Consider the following 19260-nt stretch of genomic DNA (forward strand, 5'->3'; position numbering starts at 1 on the left):
GTATAAAGCCTTGTTTTTTTTTATTTAAGGTAGATCATAAGTAAATGTTTTTTGAGACAGAATTTTCTTATAATTTGACAAAATGAAGATTTTCCTATGCTTTTTTCAAAAATGGAATAAAAGTATGGGTCACCGTGCTATTTTTCAAGCTATGAGTCGTTGAAAATGGCCTAAATTTCGTTATTTTGTTCATCAAAAAACACATAACAGTGCATAAAAAAAAATCTATAGATAGAATTTTGAAATAAATTGTGAGAAGATTGGTTTTATAATATGTTTTAAGAAAATAAAAAGAAAACATGGTGTCACCGAACTTGTTTTCTTGCCACAAGTAAAAATAAAAAAATTCCCTATTAGCCCAGTATACATTTTGTGCTCAAAGACTTATCTCCCCTTAAATGGCTCATTTGAAAAAAATGATTTTAAAAACCAAAAGGTTGATAATTTTTTAAATATTTTGAATAATACAATAAATTAGCAAGTTTTCTTTATATAAATAAACAGTCTAACCATTAAATTGCAAATATGTTTCCAAATTTGCTGATTTGGGCAAATAACTAGACCGATTTTGTACTCTGATTGTACAATCCAAGATGGCGGTATACCATGAATCTACCTTAATTGTTGTTATCCTAACAACATCTGTTCATGCGTACGTCCATCTGTACATAGTTTTATACGCTACTGCTGCAAAACTGCGTGACATTAAATGTTTTACATTTCGAAATTATTTTTTTTAAACATGGCGTACTTTTGAACCTGTTACATGTCTTATGCCAAGTTTTCTTCGTAGTATGTTTGGGGTTAACCTCAGCATTACATGGACTTTATCATAACTGTATCTGCTCACCATGAAAATACGGATTTTTTTGTGTTATTAAAATTTGCTGTTACAAAATGATAGAAATTATTATAAATTAAGGAATGTATCTCCCTCATGCAAAGCTCTGATTCCTTTCACGGATTTGGCTATACTTTTTGGACCTTTTGGATTATAGCTCTTAATCTTTTATATAAGCTTTGGATTTCAAATATTTTGGCCACGAGCATCACTGAAGAGACATGTATTGTCGAAATGCGCATCTGGTGCAAGAAAATTTGATACCGTTAATTTTATTATTAAGCTCACCTTTGTATCCGCATCTCCTTAATCCTTTATTAGATTGTGTTGATTCTTTCAGAATCTTCTTGATAAAGCCAGTTGAGTTGTTTCTATATTAATATGTTCGATTCATGGTTTTGCTGTTTTCCTGATAAATTCATGAACAATGATTTCATCTTAGGTACAAATTGTGTTTATCCGTTACTCCTATGCCACTTAAATCAGAATGTAGTAATGCTTTCGAAGAATTTTGTATAATATAAACCAATTTTGCACCTTTTTATTGTGTTTGATCCTATGATTTCCAATGCTTCCCATAGCAAATCATATACTTCGTTAGGTTGATAGCATTACCTAAATAAGTGTTTTTTGTACATGTCTATAAGAACACATGGTTCAGTAGTTATAATATTTGTCAATAGTCGTATACATATGAAGAAATTGTTCATGGCTTTCCGTTATGTCATTTTGACTTACACACATACCTGACGAATTAAGAATTTATTGATGCAAGCTATACTTTATTTAGTTTTAACATGGGTAGGCATTATATTCGTGATTATTTTTACCCGAGCGATAGTGAGAGCTAAAATAACGCGTATATATGTTATGCATGTTTTAAAATGTCAATTAAAAGACACACATCTATGACGAAATAAGTCAAAGGGGAAGTACATATACATATGTTTTAGATAAAAAAAAAATCGACCAGGAACAACCTAGTATATAATATATCTATATAAAGTTAAAACTAATGTAGAATATATTTATTGCATAGTTCGCTTATAAGATCTAAAGAACTATTAAGGAAGTTCAAAAGATCAATTGGTATATCGATTTATGTATATTCCCTTTACTTTATGGAATAAGTTACAAGTAGTAAATATTCATAAATAACCGTTTTTGTTTGGGTCCTTTTACTATTGAATTTTATGAATTTCTAAGTTTGCTTAACTTTAAATTGGCTTGTACATGTATACAGTCAGGGGCGTTACTTAAACAAGTAACCTTTTTTAGTTACTTAAGGTAATTTTTGTTTTTAAAACATATAAAATTACCCAATAGAGTTATTTTTAATTTCAATAGAAGCAAGGACTTAATGTAGTTTTCATGAATTTTTACATCATTTTATATCATAAATTGAAGAATTTGTAAGATTTGAGAAGAGAATAGACATAAAGGGTTACTTTAAAAATAATGACAAATATGTTACTTAAATAAGTAATTTTGTACATCTTTGAAATAATTAGTAATAACACTTAGTTAAGAAACATATGGAATCGTTTTGGGTTACAAATTATAAATAACTTCAAGTCTTAATTATTCATAAGTTTCTATCTATTTATATCTGTCTACCTTCAAAATTTTGAAGGAAAAAGATATTTTAATAGTCCCAAGAGACCAACCTTTGATCAAGAAGCGTCGATATCAAAGATAAGTGCGTCAGAAAAGCAATTAGTGTTTCAGAAGGATTAGATTTTATATTTCATAGGAAAAATAACCGGATAACTGTAAAAATTTGTTAAAACTAGTAAAATTTGTATAATTGGTCACCTATAAAAATAATATTTAGAAAAGTTACTTATATAAGTAATTTTTAAAATAGCCTCGTTTTCAAAATTACTTATTTAGGTAATTTTAAAAGTTACTTGTTTAAGTAATGCCCCTGACTGGTATAAGCACACGAAGACGGCATGCAACATTTAGAAATAAGGCATACTAGTATTAGGTATCAAAATTATTTTAAATTGAATGTCTAACACCAATCAACCACACTCTCTAGGACTCTTATAAATTTTACTTGGACTTGTCGCTAATATTTAGATGTGACCAATGGTCTTGATTGAAATATTTTGTCTACAAGATGTCTTAGTGAGATGACTATTTTCTGGGAAGACGACCCATACCTGAACAAATCATCCGCAGATTTGTTATCCTCGATACTTATTTTATATCTCTTTCTGTGTGACATTTACATTCTTAAGTCAAACACGCAACTTTACACTAGAGTTGATGTGAACCTCAAATATTTCAATCTTTTATGGGTTGATTTACAATACATATATTTAGACTTTGATGCATGATTTTTCATTAAGTAGTTGTTAGTGGCTTTGAACAAGTTGTCAGTTAATTGCGAGTACTCTCAGATCTACTGTGTTTTTGTTGTTAGGACGTACAAGTACCCGGCCACGGCCACTTATATTTTTGTCCATCTGATGAGTTAAGCCTTTTTCAACGGATTTTTATAATTCGTTCTTATGTTGTACTGTTATATCACTGTCCCAAGTTAGGAGGAGGGTTTGGAACCCACTAACTTGTTAAACCTCGCCACATTTTGTATGTATGTGCCTGTCTCAGGTCAAGGGCCTGTAATTCAGTGTTTGTCGTTAGTTTATGTGTTACATATTTGTTTTTCGTTATTTTTTTATATAAAATCAGGGCGTTAGTTTTCTCGTTTGAATTGTTTTACATTGTCATTTTTGGGCTTTTATATCTGAATATGCGGTATGGGCTTTGTTCATCGTTGAAGGCCGTACGGTGACCTATATAGTTGTTAATTTCTGTAACATTTTAGTCTTTTGTGGAGAGTTGTCTCTTAGGCAATCAAACCACATCTTTTTTTTGTATAAGTAAGCAATGGATGTGGTTATTAAATTTGATAGATGCTTTTTTGTGCTTCTTTGTTAAATATTTATTTGTTCTTGTTCTAATTGAAATTGTTACAGTGATGAATGCTGTACCCCTATTTTGACAATTTTACTAATTATGTCTGTTTTGTTTAAACAACGTTGTAAATATAATGGAATTTGATGCGATTGTCATACAAATGAGAGATTAAGCGCTATAACACCAGGTTCAATCCACCATTTTCTACATTTGAAAATTCCTGGACCAAGTCAGAAATATGACAGTTGTTGTCCATTCGTTTGATGTGCTTTATCATTTGATTTTCGCATCTGATTAGGGACTTCCCGTTTTTGAATTTACCTCGGAGTATAGTATTTTTGTGATTTTTCTTTTTTATATTGTCAAATGTGTCAGTTGCTTTATTTCTAGGACATTGTGAAACCACACTTGATGTTGCTGTAGTAAAGAAATTCCAGCTGATATCACCCTATTGCTCAATGAAGTTAATATAATCGTTCAATAATTTCACTACTTCTACAATTACCGGGACCAATGTCCAGTTACGATTATGTTATGCATATACACAACGAAAACAAATTAATTAACACAGTTGGCAGGACCATGACGATGGGTTGGAATATGGGGAGATACAGAAAGTCAAAGCCATGTTGCAATTGAATGAGGTACTTATTTTGCCTTGGAACAGGCATTATTAAGACCCTTTGGAGAGTTGTTGCAATGATTCTTAAACGGGCGGAGTGTATAGGACTACATGAGGCGTTGGATTTTAAGAAATATGGCATAACTACACAGCTACTTTTGCATAGGTACTATTTCTGTACCATAAATGTGTAGTATTGGAAATCTACTTTTACATGTAATATTAAGTACTATTTTGTTACTTTAAAATTATTGTAATATTTATGTACTTGTATTTTACAGTACTTGATTTGTACTTTCAATTTTGGTACAGAAAAAATACTTTTTGGTTATACCGTTACATTTTCCGCATTTTTGAAGTTTGTCTATTTTAAATCTCTTATAGTTATGATTTTCAAACATGGAATATTGTGATCACTGTTAGTATTTTTTCTGTACCAAAATTAAAAGTACAGATCAAGTACTGTATAATACATGTACCTCAATATTACAATAATTTTAAAGTAAAGAAATAGTACTAAATATTCAAAGTAAATTTCCAGTACAATAGATTTATGGTACAGAAATAGTATCTATGCAAAAGTAGATGTGTACAAAAGATTCTGAATTACAGCTTGTACTTGAGACACAAATTCACAATAATGTCATATTCATGATAATTGTTTGGACTAGCATTGTTTAAGCAATTGTATGAAATTCAAAAGTATATATATTCATCACCAAAATACGTCACTGTTTGTTTCGTTCTGTGCTGTCATTTTTGGAAGATGTTTGTTGTTATTCTGCGGTTTATATTTTGTAACAACTATTATATTATGTATGTGTACTGTTCTCTGTGATGAGTGTTCTAGCGTGTGTTTGTGTTGTATTTCTATTACATAGTGTTAGTAATGTTAGCGATATGTTTTAACATTGCCGTTCGAGCGGCAGGTATGGCTATCTATATAACTAGGTTAAACCAACCATTTTTTTTCTGAAAATGTTTAATTTGTACAAAGTCAAGAATATTGCAGTTTTTATTATAACAGTTCGTTACTATGAACGTTGGCGGTTTTTTTTTTGTTTGTTTTTGTTTTTGTTTTTTTTAGGGGGAGTTGCACTTCAGTGTTTCAGTTGTTCCGTGTTTTTCTTTTTCAGATTCATGACTTTTGAATATGTATTCTACTGTTGCCTTTATTAGAGTTGTTGACAGTTTCAATACAGATCGATTGCCCTTACATAATTGTTACTTTATATCTCAACACATTATAGCTTTCACAGTTCCCTTGATGAACACCCGGCATATAGGACATCTCCGTAGAGCTGGTGCGCAGTTTGCGCAAGACGCCATATGTCCACATGGAAGAAAAACAATAGCAATTGGTTTGTCAAGGCATATTTTACAGGTCTGTTGATCTTTAAGGTTTTGATTTTCTTCCTCCAATCCTCTAATTGATACTGAAAAATAGAATATAAAGTAGCTATACAAATCTAACCCTATAGTGAATTGTACTGTCTTATTCCTTCGCCAACTCCAAGTTAACTTTATACATTTTTTAGTAAGCGTGAACTGGTTCTTTCACAAATATGCAAATATTAAAGAAACCATACATATTGCTTATCATTCAGCTATAAGCCTGGATTGATATTGATAACTCCTGATGGCATGCTATAGTCTATAATCATGGCATATTTTATATATGATTAGATAAAGCTATAGCTATTTTCTTTTACATACCACACATGAAATAAGTTGTTTATGACTTAAAACATGCAAATATGTATTTACATTCAAGTTCTGGATCTAGTGTGGTTTCTGATTTCTCTTTAGGGGCTTTCTCACGACTACTTAGTTCTGGTTGTTCTGCTTGTCCCATGTTAAGAGTGTTATTTGACTCATGTCTGGTTGTGTTATCTTCCATCTGGAATATGGCTTCAAGTAGAGTTGTACCAGTGACTACTGTAATTACATTGTGTACATACAAAAATGTAATAAAAAGTTACAGTTTTAGTTCCATGTGTTATTTTTTGGGTTCTAAAAGCCTTATGACTCATTTTTAACAAGTGGGTAAGTGATATTGATTCTCTTAATACCGCTCTCAACCGCCATTCCGAAATATTGTTTTTTTTTATTTTGAGCATGTATTCTAAAATGTATATGGAGGGACATTCTAGACAACCACGAAAACAATGTTTATTTTTTTTTTCTTCTGATGAAATCATTCTTATTATGGTTAACTCAGTGATGTAATACATTGTACAATGTAACAAAAACCATATCAAATTTTGCAATCTTGTATCAACATTCTTTCAAAAAACAACATGTAGAGCTTAATCTCATTTTGATTTCATTGAAATAATTATGTCAAATGACTAAAATAAAGTATATGATAACAGATGAAGACACTTTAATATATTCAAATAAAAAAAAACCGTTTAGATCTTGATCGGTTGATACTTTAAAAAAAACATCAAGGAAATTGGCCTCAAAGCTATTCTTTTTATGTTGACTAACTCAAAAGACTGGCAAATAATAGAAATACCTAATAATATCAATTGAAAGGTACATGTATACGAGAGTGATAATTTGATTTAAATCAATCCCTTAGTAGGATATATAATGTTGGTTTTTTTTCCACCCAGAAGGTAAACAATGTACATGTTTATTAATTTCAAGATGAGTAAATGGCCTTTCAAATATATGATATTTAATTTCATTTTATTGAGTTTGAACAACAACCAAATTGATTTGGCATGAAGAGTGTTTTGGTAGAAACTGATATGCAAAATTAAAATGTGTGGTCAGAGATCAAACTTATTCAAAATGTTGTAAACATATTTATATATAAGGTGGTTAGTTTTCTCGTTTGAATTGATTTCGGGGCCTGTGATAGCTGAATATGCAGTATGGCATAATGATTGTTTATTATTGAAGGCCGTAAGGTGATCTATAATTGTTAATTTCTGTGTCATTTACTATCTTGTAGAGAGTTGTGTCAATGGCAACCATACCACATCTTCTTATTATATCTATAGCGTTTATTTTACTTCACATGTAATAAATCATGATGAACTAAATTATTTTCTATATATCATTACAATATTTAGATCCAGTTCAGGTCTTAAATAGTTTGATAGATTCGTTTTATTTGACCGTTGAATATAAAAAATCTAATTCCTTTGCGCTTATATGTAATCAGAAAGTCCATTTTCAATTGTATTTCTAAACGTGATGTAAAAACCTTTCGTTCCTTCTGCCTGAAGTAACTCAAATGCTTTCTTTATCACCATTTCACTGTATCCAAACTCTTTCACAGACAACACAGCTGGATGAGTTCTGAAATCATTTGTAACTTGGTTCTTGTCTGTCGTTGTAAAATCAGATCGCCTACTGCATAAATTCTGAAAAATCAAAGATTATATAAAAAAAAAGAAGATGTGGTATGATTGCCAATGAGACAACTATCCACAAAAGACCAAAATGACAATATATTTAAATTGTTTATGTTGTATGGTGTGATTGCTGAAAGACAGTGATTTATTATCGTAATTGTCTGAGACAAAACAAGAGTGCACGTACTTGATAACTTGCAGAAAATAAATAGGAAAACCCCAATTTCCCTCGCTTCGTTACAGAGCGCTATAAAAAATTAACCGAGGCGGTTTGCAGAATTCCATCTTCTATCTATTTGATACTCTTTCAAGCACAACATTTTAAAGAAATCTGATTCAATAGTATGACGAAAATTAAACTCATTATAGACAATAGTATTGAAATCTTGTATTTGCGCCAGACATGCGTTTCGTTTACAAAAGACTCATCACATACATCAGTGACGCTCGAATTTAAAAAAAGTTAAAAAAAATAAAAATAAAAAAAATATTAAAGTACGAAGTTAAATGGAATGCTTTATGCCGATACCTCTGATTCTTGTAGTATTGGCTGATATTCGTTTGATTGCACCTCGTCTATAAACTTCTCTCCTTTACTCTCTCTCACAAAAACACAGTTCTGGTACCAGCGAGCATGCTCTACCCAAGGCTGATCACCTGGCTCCCAATTTCGTAAGCCACCGCCACAGAAAAAGCAACGACAGTGATCCTCAATGCCTAAAATAGATATCGAATCAAGTATTTCCATATCATTTTGTGTTAATTCAAATAGTTTTCATTACCTATATCACGTTTAAAAAGGTGTGTATCGGTTATAAAGTTCCACTATTGAGCAAAATTATTGAACTAAAATTTAAGATGGCCGCTGTGAAAAAAAAAATATGTTGGTTACCCCATTGAGAACGTATCCTATGCTTTTCAAAGGACAAGGTACGATAAGGCCTATTTTTGGACCCCCTATTTTCTCATTTTTCAAATTCTGAAACGAGAAAAATAGGGGGGCCAAAAACGGGCCTTATCGTAACTTGTCCTTTCGGTACTTCATCTGTAAGCCGCCCCACTAAAAGACGAACAGAACAACTTCATGCTTTTGTATGTTTCATCAAAAAGAAAGGCAGAGTATAATGTACAATTCGAAGGGCAATTTTGCTACGTTTTTTCCACACGTTCTAGAATTTGTCATATTCTTAAAGATATTAAACATTTATGAGGTTATACTCTTTTGAGAATATAAGATTTTAGGCTTATTACTTTGTATGAATGAATTCGCTCTCATTTATTTGCATTATATTATACAAGTAGTATACATGAACTAGTCTTTGCTTAATTTTATAATAACATGAACTATTCTTTGCTTAATCTTATAATATCATGATGATCCAATATATAAGTACTTATATGTTTACCAGTGAAAAAGAAACCTGCTGTAGCCATGTCTTCAGGAGTCTGTGTGAGGTAACTCGGCCAATGATTAAATGAATCTAGCCGTTTTGATCGAATGGAGTATTTTGAATATTTGGCTTTTTCAAGACACACTCCTATCTCTAACAGTTCTGAAGATGCTGTTCTTTCCATCAGCAATGAAGTTGATTCTTTCAACTGATTTTCGGTTGTGGTTGCATCTGATTTTTTAGTTTGTTGTTCTCTTTTGGAAGTTGAAACCATGTTTTGAATATTGTTCGTTGCAATTCCACGAGAAGCAACAGTTTCTGCAATTGGTCTGCTATCCGAAGGCTTACTAACGTGAGAAGGTCCGGAAGCAAAATCATTATAGTTTTGGTCACGTTGTGTTTTATCTAACGGCGAGGAGGAATTTCCAGACCTTATTTCGGCACACGGATTTTGATAAATGTTCTCCTCTTGTATCTTACTATCCACACTTCCACCAATATTCTGATTTCCTTCATTATGTTTCCTTCTTTCATCTGATATGAAAGGGCAATTTGGGGATATACGTTTGTGAATTTCGAATGCTGATTCATTGCGTGTCCAACTGCTGTATCTAACACCGCAGCTAAAGCATACTACTTCATTTCCTCTTCCAGCATAATAAAAACCTGCCTCTGCCAATCTAGTTGCGAAAATTCCGGGAATATGTGGGAATGTAGCAAAAGTAGCAAATCTTGCACCTTCAAATTGCATAGTTGTAAATGCTTGTAATTGTCTATCATTTTGACAGTATAAACTGGTTTCTTCTGGAAGAAACGGATAGGCTTGGTACATGTATCCATAACAAGGAACATAGCTCCACGGTTTAATCAAATTGTCAAATATCCATTCTGATTTTACATGGAGTATATCCTGTGCATTCTTTCTAGTTTTTTCTACGGTTTTAAATTTCACCTTAATAGTGCGTGCTTTAAAAGATTCAGTTACGAGTTTAAGCAGGAAAAAAATAAACAACAATATCAGGATAGGGGAAAAAGATAATTTTCTTTGTCCGATTTCAGTTTTGGAGATAAAATGCATGTCCGTCCATTTTGGTGAAAGTTCATTTCTAGTTTGCACACCACATCCTTTCTGTTTTACAATTACTATTTTCTTTCGTTTACATACATCATCCCAATTAATAGGAACAGCCATTTTGATACTGAAATAGACATAATATTGAGAGGTATAAATTGACTAAAAGAGACCTTATAAGGAAAACAAAAAGGTCCATTAGTGGTATTTATCTTCCTTAAATCATCTTGTTTATCATATTCAACTGTTTGTAGGCAGATAAGATAGATATTTGATCATTTATTGGTCCACACTCTATTCTATCTTGATGCGGCTTGGTTTGGATTTGTCGAAGAAATTTTGCTCGAATCGCTGTAGATGTCGTCTTTCATTATCATAATACTAGATTTTTCTCAAACCATTGAACTGATTATGACAAAACTTAAAAGAAATGCTTGAAATAACCAGTATTACAAAGGGAAAAAGTTACATTCAGTTTATTGAACAAAAATGTCTTCTTTAGGTTTAATACCACCAAATCATGGTACATGTACGTCACATCCGGTTGTATACGAAAGTAGGTCAAAAAAAATATTCCCTTGAATTTGACAGTTGTAAGTAATAATCCTACATTTGATTGCAGTAAAACCATTTCTGTGTCATAAATATATGTCTTGGGTATTTCAAAACACCATTATTTTTTATATGGGATTTCTAGAGAAAATTTTGTAATCTTGAGGTTACATGGTGACTAAACCTTGTACACAGATAAAATAAGGGTAGAAATTTGATTGGTTAACTTCCAATGATGGTTAATTTCTTATATGCAATGAAATGTTATGTGAATTTTCTTCTATAGAACTGGACAGGATAAAACTTTACTCATGCCAAGTATTTCTTTATTTGAAACAAGGATAAATTCTGCACATTTTTTTGAAAAGTGCAAATTTAACAAAGACTAATAGGGTAAAATCAATGGTGGTATTACACCTATATATATATATATATATATATATATATATATATTACTACCAGTCCAATTGAGCTTAAAATTAGTAAAATTGTATTTGGACTACAGCTTTATATGTTTTTTATTGCTTGTAATAGATCATACAATGAAATAAAGTAATGCTCAAGTCAATATAACAAGTTTTGTTCTGTTATAGGTGTAACACCACTAAGTCGGGCCCGGCTAGAAAGCACATACCAGAAAGTATTACATATTTAACAAAAAATAGTCCCTACGCATGAATGTAACTTTCAAAATATGTAAAATATTTAGGTATTTTTGGCATCAAATGAAAGCCGAAGGACTGGTGATCATTGTAGAACACAATTGGACTGATAATTTTGAATAATAAAAACACTGCATCAAATTTTAAAAAGAGGGTACATTTTGTCTGTTTAGCAGATTTGAAGTACCTGTTTTGGTACAACCGAAATTCCGGGAACCAGTTCTTTCTTATATGCCATTAAAGGTATGTTGATTTTTTTAGTACAAGAAACCATAATTAAAGTGTTGCTTTGACATGAATGATTGCCACTTTATTTGAACTTAAAATGAAAGAGGTGTGCCTGCTTGAAATGGAGGAATTTAACATAGAAAGCAATGGGACCATGAATTTGTGGTGTATTTCCTATAGATGAACCAAAATTTAAAAAAAACCCATACAAGAATATTATCAAAGGCCAAATTTCCGGACTTTGGATTGGCGCAAAAATGCAGAGGGGTTGAAATGTTTTGTATTAAGATCGCAACCCTCAACTATACAGCTAGCCATTGTAGAATAAAACATGTTCGTGTGTCACTTTCGCGTCGGGTACTTCGTCACTGATTGACATTATAAGAATTATGTCTTAACGTTTTTATTTTCATTAAGTAAGTCAGTTCCCTTAAAAGATTCCATATGATGTATTAATTAAAAGTTAAAATAGACTTTTAGATGAATGTGTTAAAATACTACTGTATATATATAGTATTTATTGTATCAGTTATTCTAAAACTGTTAACTGCTGATTTCGTACATTTTATGTAATTTATTTAACGTACACAGTATAAGAAAAAACGACCACTTCCTTTTAACACGTACAATGTATGCTTCAGTTCTTACCTTAGTGTAGATTAAATGCCACGTTAGTTTTGTACAATATCTTAAATGTGTATTAGTTTTTTAAGGTATTTCCCCACTTTATTTTTAGAATGCAAACGTGTCACTGCTACATGAAGTATAACTATTGATTCGTAATTAGATACTGCTTATCATTCGATTGATCATCACAGATAATTGTAGCTACTAATTTAAAAGGAAAAAAACTATATTGTGAAACATAGACTGGTCAGTTTGTTGTCTCTTTGACACATTCCTTGTTTTCATTATCCATTTTTTTTAGAAATCAAGTGTTCTTTGATTAAACATTATCTAATGAACAGTATAATGCCAAAATGGTGATATTCTGTAAGGAACGAATAATTTATCGACTTTAAAAGAGTATGTTGCTTTAAAAGTTTAATGAGCAGGCTTAAACTTGCTCTTAAACAAAAATCTGTACTAGTTCATCGAAATGGTCGTCCAATTAAACTGAGAAAAAAATATAAAAATGAACTAAGAAAAAGAACAACAACATACAGGAAAAACAAAGGCCAGAGACTCCTGACTTAATTGGGACAATCCACAAAAATGAGATGGGTAAATAGATATAAGAAGATGTGGTATATGAGTGCCAATGGGACAACTCTCCATCCAAGTCACAATTTGTAGTTTCAACACAGAGCCTAAACATAATTGGTGAGATCTCAACCATTCCCTTACACATCTAGCTTATCAAGAATAAACAGCAACACGCACAGTAAACTCAGTTTAAAAGAAGTCCGAGTCCGGAGTCAGAATGGGCAACATAAGAAACTATACAAAATGACAACTATGTCTAAATTAACAAAGGACTACTGCATGTAGCATTTACTTTATTTTTTGCAGCGAGTTCATTAACTCTTTACATGATCTTAAGGTGGTATCTAACACTACAGTCAGATAACTCTGTAAAATCTGCCTTAAGGGAATAATTTAAGCCTCTCAATGATCAAAACTAGTGCTTGTCAAACTGCTATATAACCACATGTAGATATCCGTATATTGTCGTCATTTTATGATAAGAAACAACTGGTCTATAAATGGCTACTATGTATATAATTATGGTTTATAGCTGTTATTATCTCATCGTGCCTATTTTAAGGAATTTCATCTGCGTGGTCATTCCAGCCTCACTTTGGTACAATGTACAAAACGTCTCAAATTTCAATAACCTCTTTGTTCCTTTCATGCAGAGCATAGTACTCCTTTAAAATTTATATCTAGAATTTCATCACCCACTGCCATCCCCTACAATCGCCTTTGTTGACAGTGCCTCTTGGGACAATTCATTTTTATAGATTCTAATTATAGTAAATTGTTATGGACATAATAATTATTTCTTATCATTTTTAGTAGCATTTTTGTATTGTTTATATTACTTACATATCCAATGTGTATTTTTGTTATATTATTCATGCTAACGTTTGGATTTTTCTGTTGTTGATTTGAAATCCATGATGACGTATGGATTTTTTTATGCTATATTGTCCATGCTAAATTTAATTTTGGAATTTTGAATCCTAATACTCTTCAACTTTGTACTTGTTTGGCTTTATAAATATTTTGATATGAGCGTCACTGATGAGTCTTATGTAGGCGAAACACGCGTCTGGCGTACTAAATTATAATCCTGGTACCTTTGATAACTATATTAACGTATGGAACTTGTGTTTCTTTAAAATATCCATGCTAATGTATGGAATTCATGTTTTTTCAATCCATGCTGACGTATGGTTTCAACCTGCTTTCACTATCCATGCTGACGTATGGATCTCTTATATTTTACTATCCATGCTGACGTATGGATTATTCTAGTCTTTTACTATCTATGCTGTCGTTTTGGTTTTAATTGATTTGTCTTTTCATGTCTTATATTCATGCTGACGTGTGAACTTAGTCTATCTCAGTATTTTATTACCCATGCTAACAAATGGTCTACTCTACCTTTCACAATCCATACTGACGTATGGAAATTCTTTGTCTGAATACGTTCCGTAAATACGTATGGAATTTATTATTGCTTTATTATCCATGCCTACGTATGGTCTGCTTGCCTTTTACTATCCATACTGACGTATGGAATTTCTTTTTCTTTTATTATTTATCCATACTTATGTATACATTTTTACCATGCTGATTTATGAATTATTCATTTGCTTTTACTTATGCTGACGTATATATTGAATTGATCTTAAATTTTGCATAAATCATATGTTTATTTAGTTATATTATACTATGATACAAATTCTACACATATATAAAAAGGGGGATAACTCAATTTTAATTTCCAAAGTGTCAAACAGTTGTAAGTCCCCAGTTTTTCCAAGTTGTTATTTGTTTATGTAAATATATATATACTATTTCTTTTATCCTGTTGTTGTTAACATAGATCTATAGATTCAAAGTATGGCAGAGGTGCTGGTATAAATCCGCGAAACAGCAAAACGAATAGAATCTCGTTCATGTATACATGTTCTTAGAAACAGCATCAGTTCAAACTTGGCTATAGTATATTTAATACTACAGTATGGGACGTATATGTTAGTATAGTTTGCTTAGGTCACAGTGTTGTTTGGTCTTTCAGTCATGCAAGAAATAGTAAAAGGTTGGTAGAGTTTCAAAGATTGGCTTTCTTAATACATGTACATGTATCCAGTTCAATTGTTGTGGTACATGTATATGACATGATACATTTACTAGTTTGTTCGTACATGTAGATATACGTTTATTGTCGTAATTTTACATTATAGGAAATAACTGGTCTATAAACTGCTATATTAATTTTTCTGATAAATTGGTTGGTTCAAATTGTTTGAAATTTTTATATTTTTGTCAAAGGGTCAAAGTAATTACTTTGTCAAAAATCTATGAAAATTAAACGAGCCAAATTAATTGAGTCAAGGTGTTGGGTACCACCTTAACAGCTAAAATAATAAATCCAATTTCAACAACTTTGAACATTTCTATCGCAAAACTGCATGAAATAAATTATAAATTGAAAAGTTGCAGAAAATATATACTGCCATTACTGAGAATATAATATCAATAAAGGTAATTTATTTGAGCTTTTAGGCCGAAATAAGCAACATCATGATTATAATGACTACCTTCAAAAACAAATACAGCTTGATCAAACTATGAATATGATGTAGTTTCAACATTTTTCGATACATGCAGGTGTTCACAATTTAATGTTCTAGTTATTTCCTTCACTTTGATTATGAAAGTAATAATAATAAATTATTGAAATCCATGTCCTTAAATATTTTTGAGTCATCTACATGTAATACTAGTAATTCAAAAAAATATTAAGAGATGTATTGAACGCACTTGGGAACATAATATTTTTAACCCGCTGCATTCTGTATGTTGCTGTTATTAAACGATTTAGCGTTAGCCTCTGAGTGATCGATGTGCATCATATTGGTTTTCCGTTTATAGTTTGCTTATAAAACCGGCCGTAGGTTTTTCTTTTTAATTGTTTTGGTTTTAAAGCTCAACCAGAATTTACTTTGCTTGAATTTATGTCAGTTGGTCTCTAGTAGATACTTTTTTTAGTGGCATTCATACCACATCATATTGATATACATGTAGGGAAATGTCTAGATACTTTTCGTCCAGTAACAAATGTTAAAAGTAGGGTTTATTGAATACTGAGTAAGACACACCCCCTACTACTGGGGAGGAGTGCGGACGGTTACGACCTTGATCACTAACGCGGATCCCGTACGGTCGGTTATATTTTCACCGTAAAATGTTGTACAAATAAAAGATCATTCTTACCTACAGATGGAAATCGAGTCGAACAATTGAAAAGTTCCTGTTCAGATCTTTTTGTAAATTAACTTGCACTAAACAAGAACTGAGTGTATATATTATTATAGGTATGTAACAAATATTTACTTTAAATCATATTTAAAAAAAAATGTCGCATGGAGTATTTACATAAAGATGACAAAAAGGTTATGTATTTGCAATCCGCTTAAAGCGTATCGATCATCCATGAAAGGTTCAATTAGAATGTCATTAAAATGTCATTAAAATATGTAGCTTGAATCACTTGTGGTTATGACCACAAATTAGAAAATTTCACGGGATGCTATCCCTCACTTAGGACTACGGAACGCCAACACTGTGACAGTCTTGTTATGACCATTTTCATTATATGATGTGCACTTGTCATTATATGATATGCAAATATCCTTTCAATGTATATGATGTGCACATATCCTTATATAATGTGCAAATTAGTGCCACGATATCTCAGTAGCATGAGTTTGAATTACGACCAGAGAAGAACTTTGTGTACTTTCTCAAATTTACAGATTAAACATGTTATTGAGACGATTATATAAACAGAATGTGTTTTCAGTCTTGTATCCTTCCCTTAGTCTTTTTGGAATATGAGCTATATATTTTTGTCATTTATGTTTTTTTTTTAAATATATTTTATTCTTAACTGCATGTTTCTGGATGTCAGGCACTTTTAATATTCAATGTGAGGATACCTGTTTTAATCAAAATTGGCATCCATTGCGATCAAATGTGGGTATCTTGTTAAATTGTAAAGTAATAGTAATACAATTGACTTTAAAACTGAACAGGAGATAGCTGTACAAGTCTTTTCTTTTCTAAATTTTAGGTTTTGGAAAAATGTATTATTAGCTTCATTTGAAGGCTTGTGTACGAAACTATTGGTTTTATTTCGTATGCAATAAAAAAAAATATAAAACCAATATAAGACTTGTCAATGATATCACAAAGAAACTTAATTGAAACAAAGTCCATTATGCTTCCTGTGTCCCCTTTGTCTTGTTTACATTGTCATGGAAATACCCATTGTTCAAAATCAAATTTAAATGGTCCAAAATTCGACATTATGCAATAGTTTAAAAAAATCATGGATGCAATATTGAGAAACAAAACTGATATAACTTTTATCAATAACAAAGAATTAAACGAAAGTATTTTGTCATCACATCAAATTGCATAATTTTACATTTATCTGTTGTATAAAATTAATATTCATATTTATCTATTGCATGTAAAGGTGTAAAGTAGAGCAATAGCATAACCACTTTAACTAAATCTTGATTGCCAACAATATTAATAGTATTTTCATTTCAATAAAGACAAATATTTCTGAGAGTTAATGTACATGTATGGTAAAAATATTACCGATAAGTCTTGTGCCAAGTAAAACATTTACCCTGAAATTTTAAATTACATCGTTTTATGTAAACTTTCATGGTTTTAAATTAACATATCGTTGCATTTTGAGTTAACCAGATAAATACATGATAAAACTTTACACAACTCGGACATTGATTACTTAATAAAAGTATAGCAAAGGGAACATACAAATCCAAATGCCAATATATACACCTTAACCAAAGTCCTTAATCTATACTCTAAAATCCTTTTAAACGCAAAATTATGCTGGTATATAGGAGACCGTGGCTAAAAAGAAGACAAGCCTCTTCTTTTTTTTTTAGATCTAATACTTACTATTTAGTATTTCCTATGGATTGCCAAAGCGAAAGTGAAAGTCGATTTTACATTCAAATTAACAGTAAATTACCTTTAAATTACTATGTCGTACACGTACTAATCTAAATCAGTCAGTAAATACAGGTTTTGTTTAGGTGCTAGACAACATGTTTACAGAATATATAATAATTATTGTCCATGTAACATCATCAATTTTTTTCATCCATTTTTTCCATATTGATTGATATTGCAATCAAGTTTTTTGTTGCTGTTTTCGGAAATGAGTTGTTTTTTTGTTATCAATCAGCACTTTAAATATTTCATCCTGATAATGAGGAAACTGAATGATTCTCTCTTGTGAGAATTGTAAAGTATTTTTTGTTCCAAAAATGTATAGAATTACACAAACTACATGCAAGAGAGATGCTCAACTTCCAAAGAATAAATTGTAATAAAATTGTGCATCTTTCTATAATAATACTTTTTTATGCTTGATAACTTTTATATAACTTTAGTCCAATGATGAATGGCAGAAACAAGTTACACAATAGTATTTTTTAACCCATGATGTTCTATCCAAAATACCGAGCCAGAAATTCAATGGTTGTCGTTTGTTGTGTTAAATATTTGATTTTCGTTCAGTATGTTGTACAAAAATCAGGCTGTTAGTTTATACGTTTGAATTGTTTTACATTTGTCATTTTGGGGACTTTGTGGTATGGGCTTTGCTCATCGTTAAAGACCGTACGGTGTTAAAATTTAGTTGTTAATGTCTGGTCTCTTGTGGAGAGTTGTCTCATTGGCAATCATACCACATCTTTTTTTTATCAAGCCATATGGGAACTGTAAGTTGTCTCAAAACGGTCTTCTTTGTAGTCATAATCGGTGTGGAAAGTTAACGTTTTTCTGGTATGAAACATGTCCGAAGATAGACTATTTCTAACTCTATTCTGTGTGTTACATGTAGGCATTATCGTATGAACCTGGTTAATGATACTCTTTTAGATTGATGGATAATAAATAAAATGTATTCCGACGTATCTGTATACAAATGTATGACGCATCCACCCTGATGGCTGAATGAACTTGACTTTGAACTAACTTTATGAGCTTTGTCTATGTGATCATACGAAACGGAAGTATACTAATAAACTGGGATTGACGAATTGACAGAGTTTACTTTAGGAAATGAAAAATCATGTATAACACGATCTGCTTTCTTCGATACAAGACCCAACGGTCAACAAATATAATGAATTAAGAGGACCTACATATCACCCTTTCGTAATTTCCTTATCTATGATTTTCCGTAACAATTTCAGGTTTATCCAAAGCACAATTTAAGTTCCGGATTATAAAACTGTAAGTACAAAAAAAAGTATGTAGTGACTGTACAAATAATATTCAATTTAACTGAAGTATGAAGATTAAATACAT

The 19260-nt window shown here is 31.2% G+C and overlaps 1 protein-coding gene across 2 annotated transcripts; it reads right to left on the reverse strand.

Moving 5' to 3' along the window:
• Window positions 1-5547: 5547 nt before the first annotated feature.
• LOC139514739 (baculoviral IAP repeat-containing protein 7-like) lies at window positions 5548-18276 on the reverse strand. Of its 2 annotated transcripts, none has more exons than XM_071304389.1 (6): window positions 17842-18276; window positions 9169-10352; window positions 8292-8479; window positions 7612-7771; window positions 6159-6329; window positions 5548-5827 (listed from the first exon to the last, which is right to left on the reverse strand). In XM_071304389.1, the coding sequence occupies exons 2-6, from the start codon at window positions 10343-10345 to the stop codon at window positions 5628-5630; spliced, it is 1896 nt and encodes a 631-aa protein (XP_071160490.1). In that variant the 5' UTR covers window positions 10346-10352; window positions 17842-18276; the 3' UTR covers window positions 5548-5627. The 2 variants fall into 2 exon arrangements, with proteins under 2 accessions (XP_071160490.1, XP_071160483.1); XM_071304382.1 differs by lacking the exon at window positions 17842-18276 and adding an exon at window positions 12316-12390.
• Between the last annotated feature and the right edge of the window lie 984 nt (window positions 18277-19260).

Source organism: Mytilus edulis, chromosome 1 (assembly GCF_963676685.1).
Source record: "Mytilus edulis chromosome 1, xbMytEdul2.2, whole genome shotgun sequence".
NCBI lineage: Eukaryota > Metazoa > Mollusca > Bivalvia > Mytilida > Mytilidae > Mytilus > Mytilus edulis.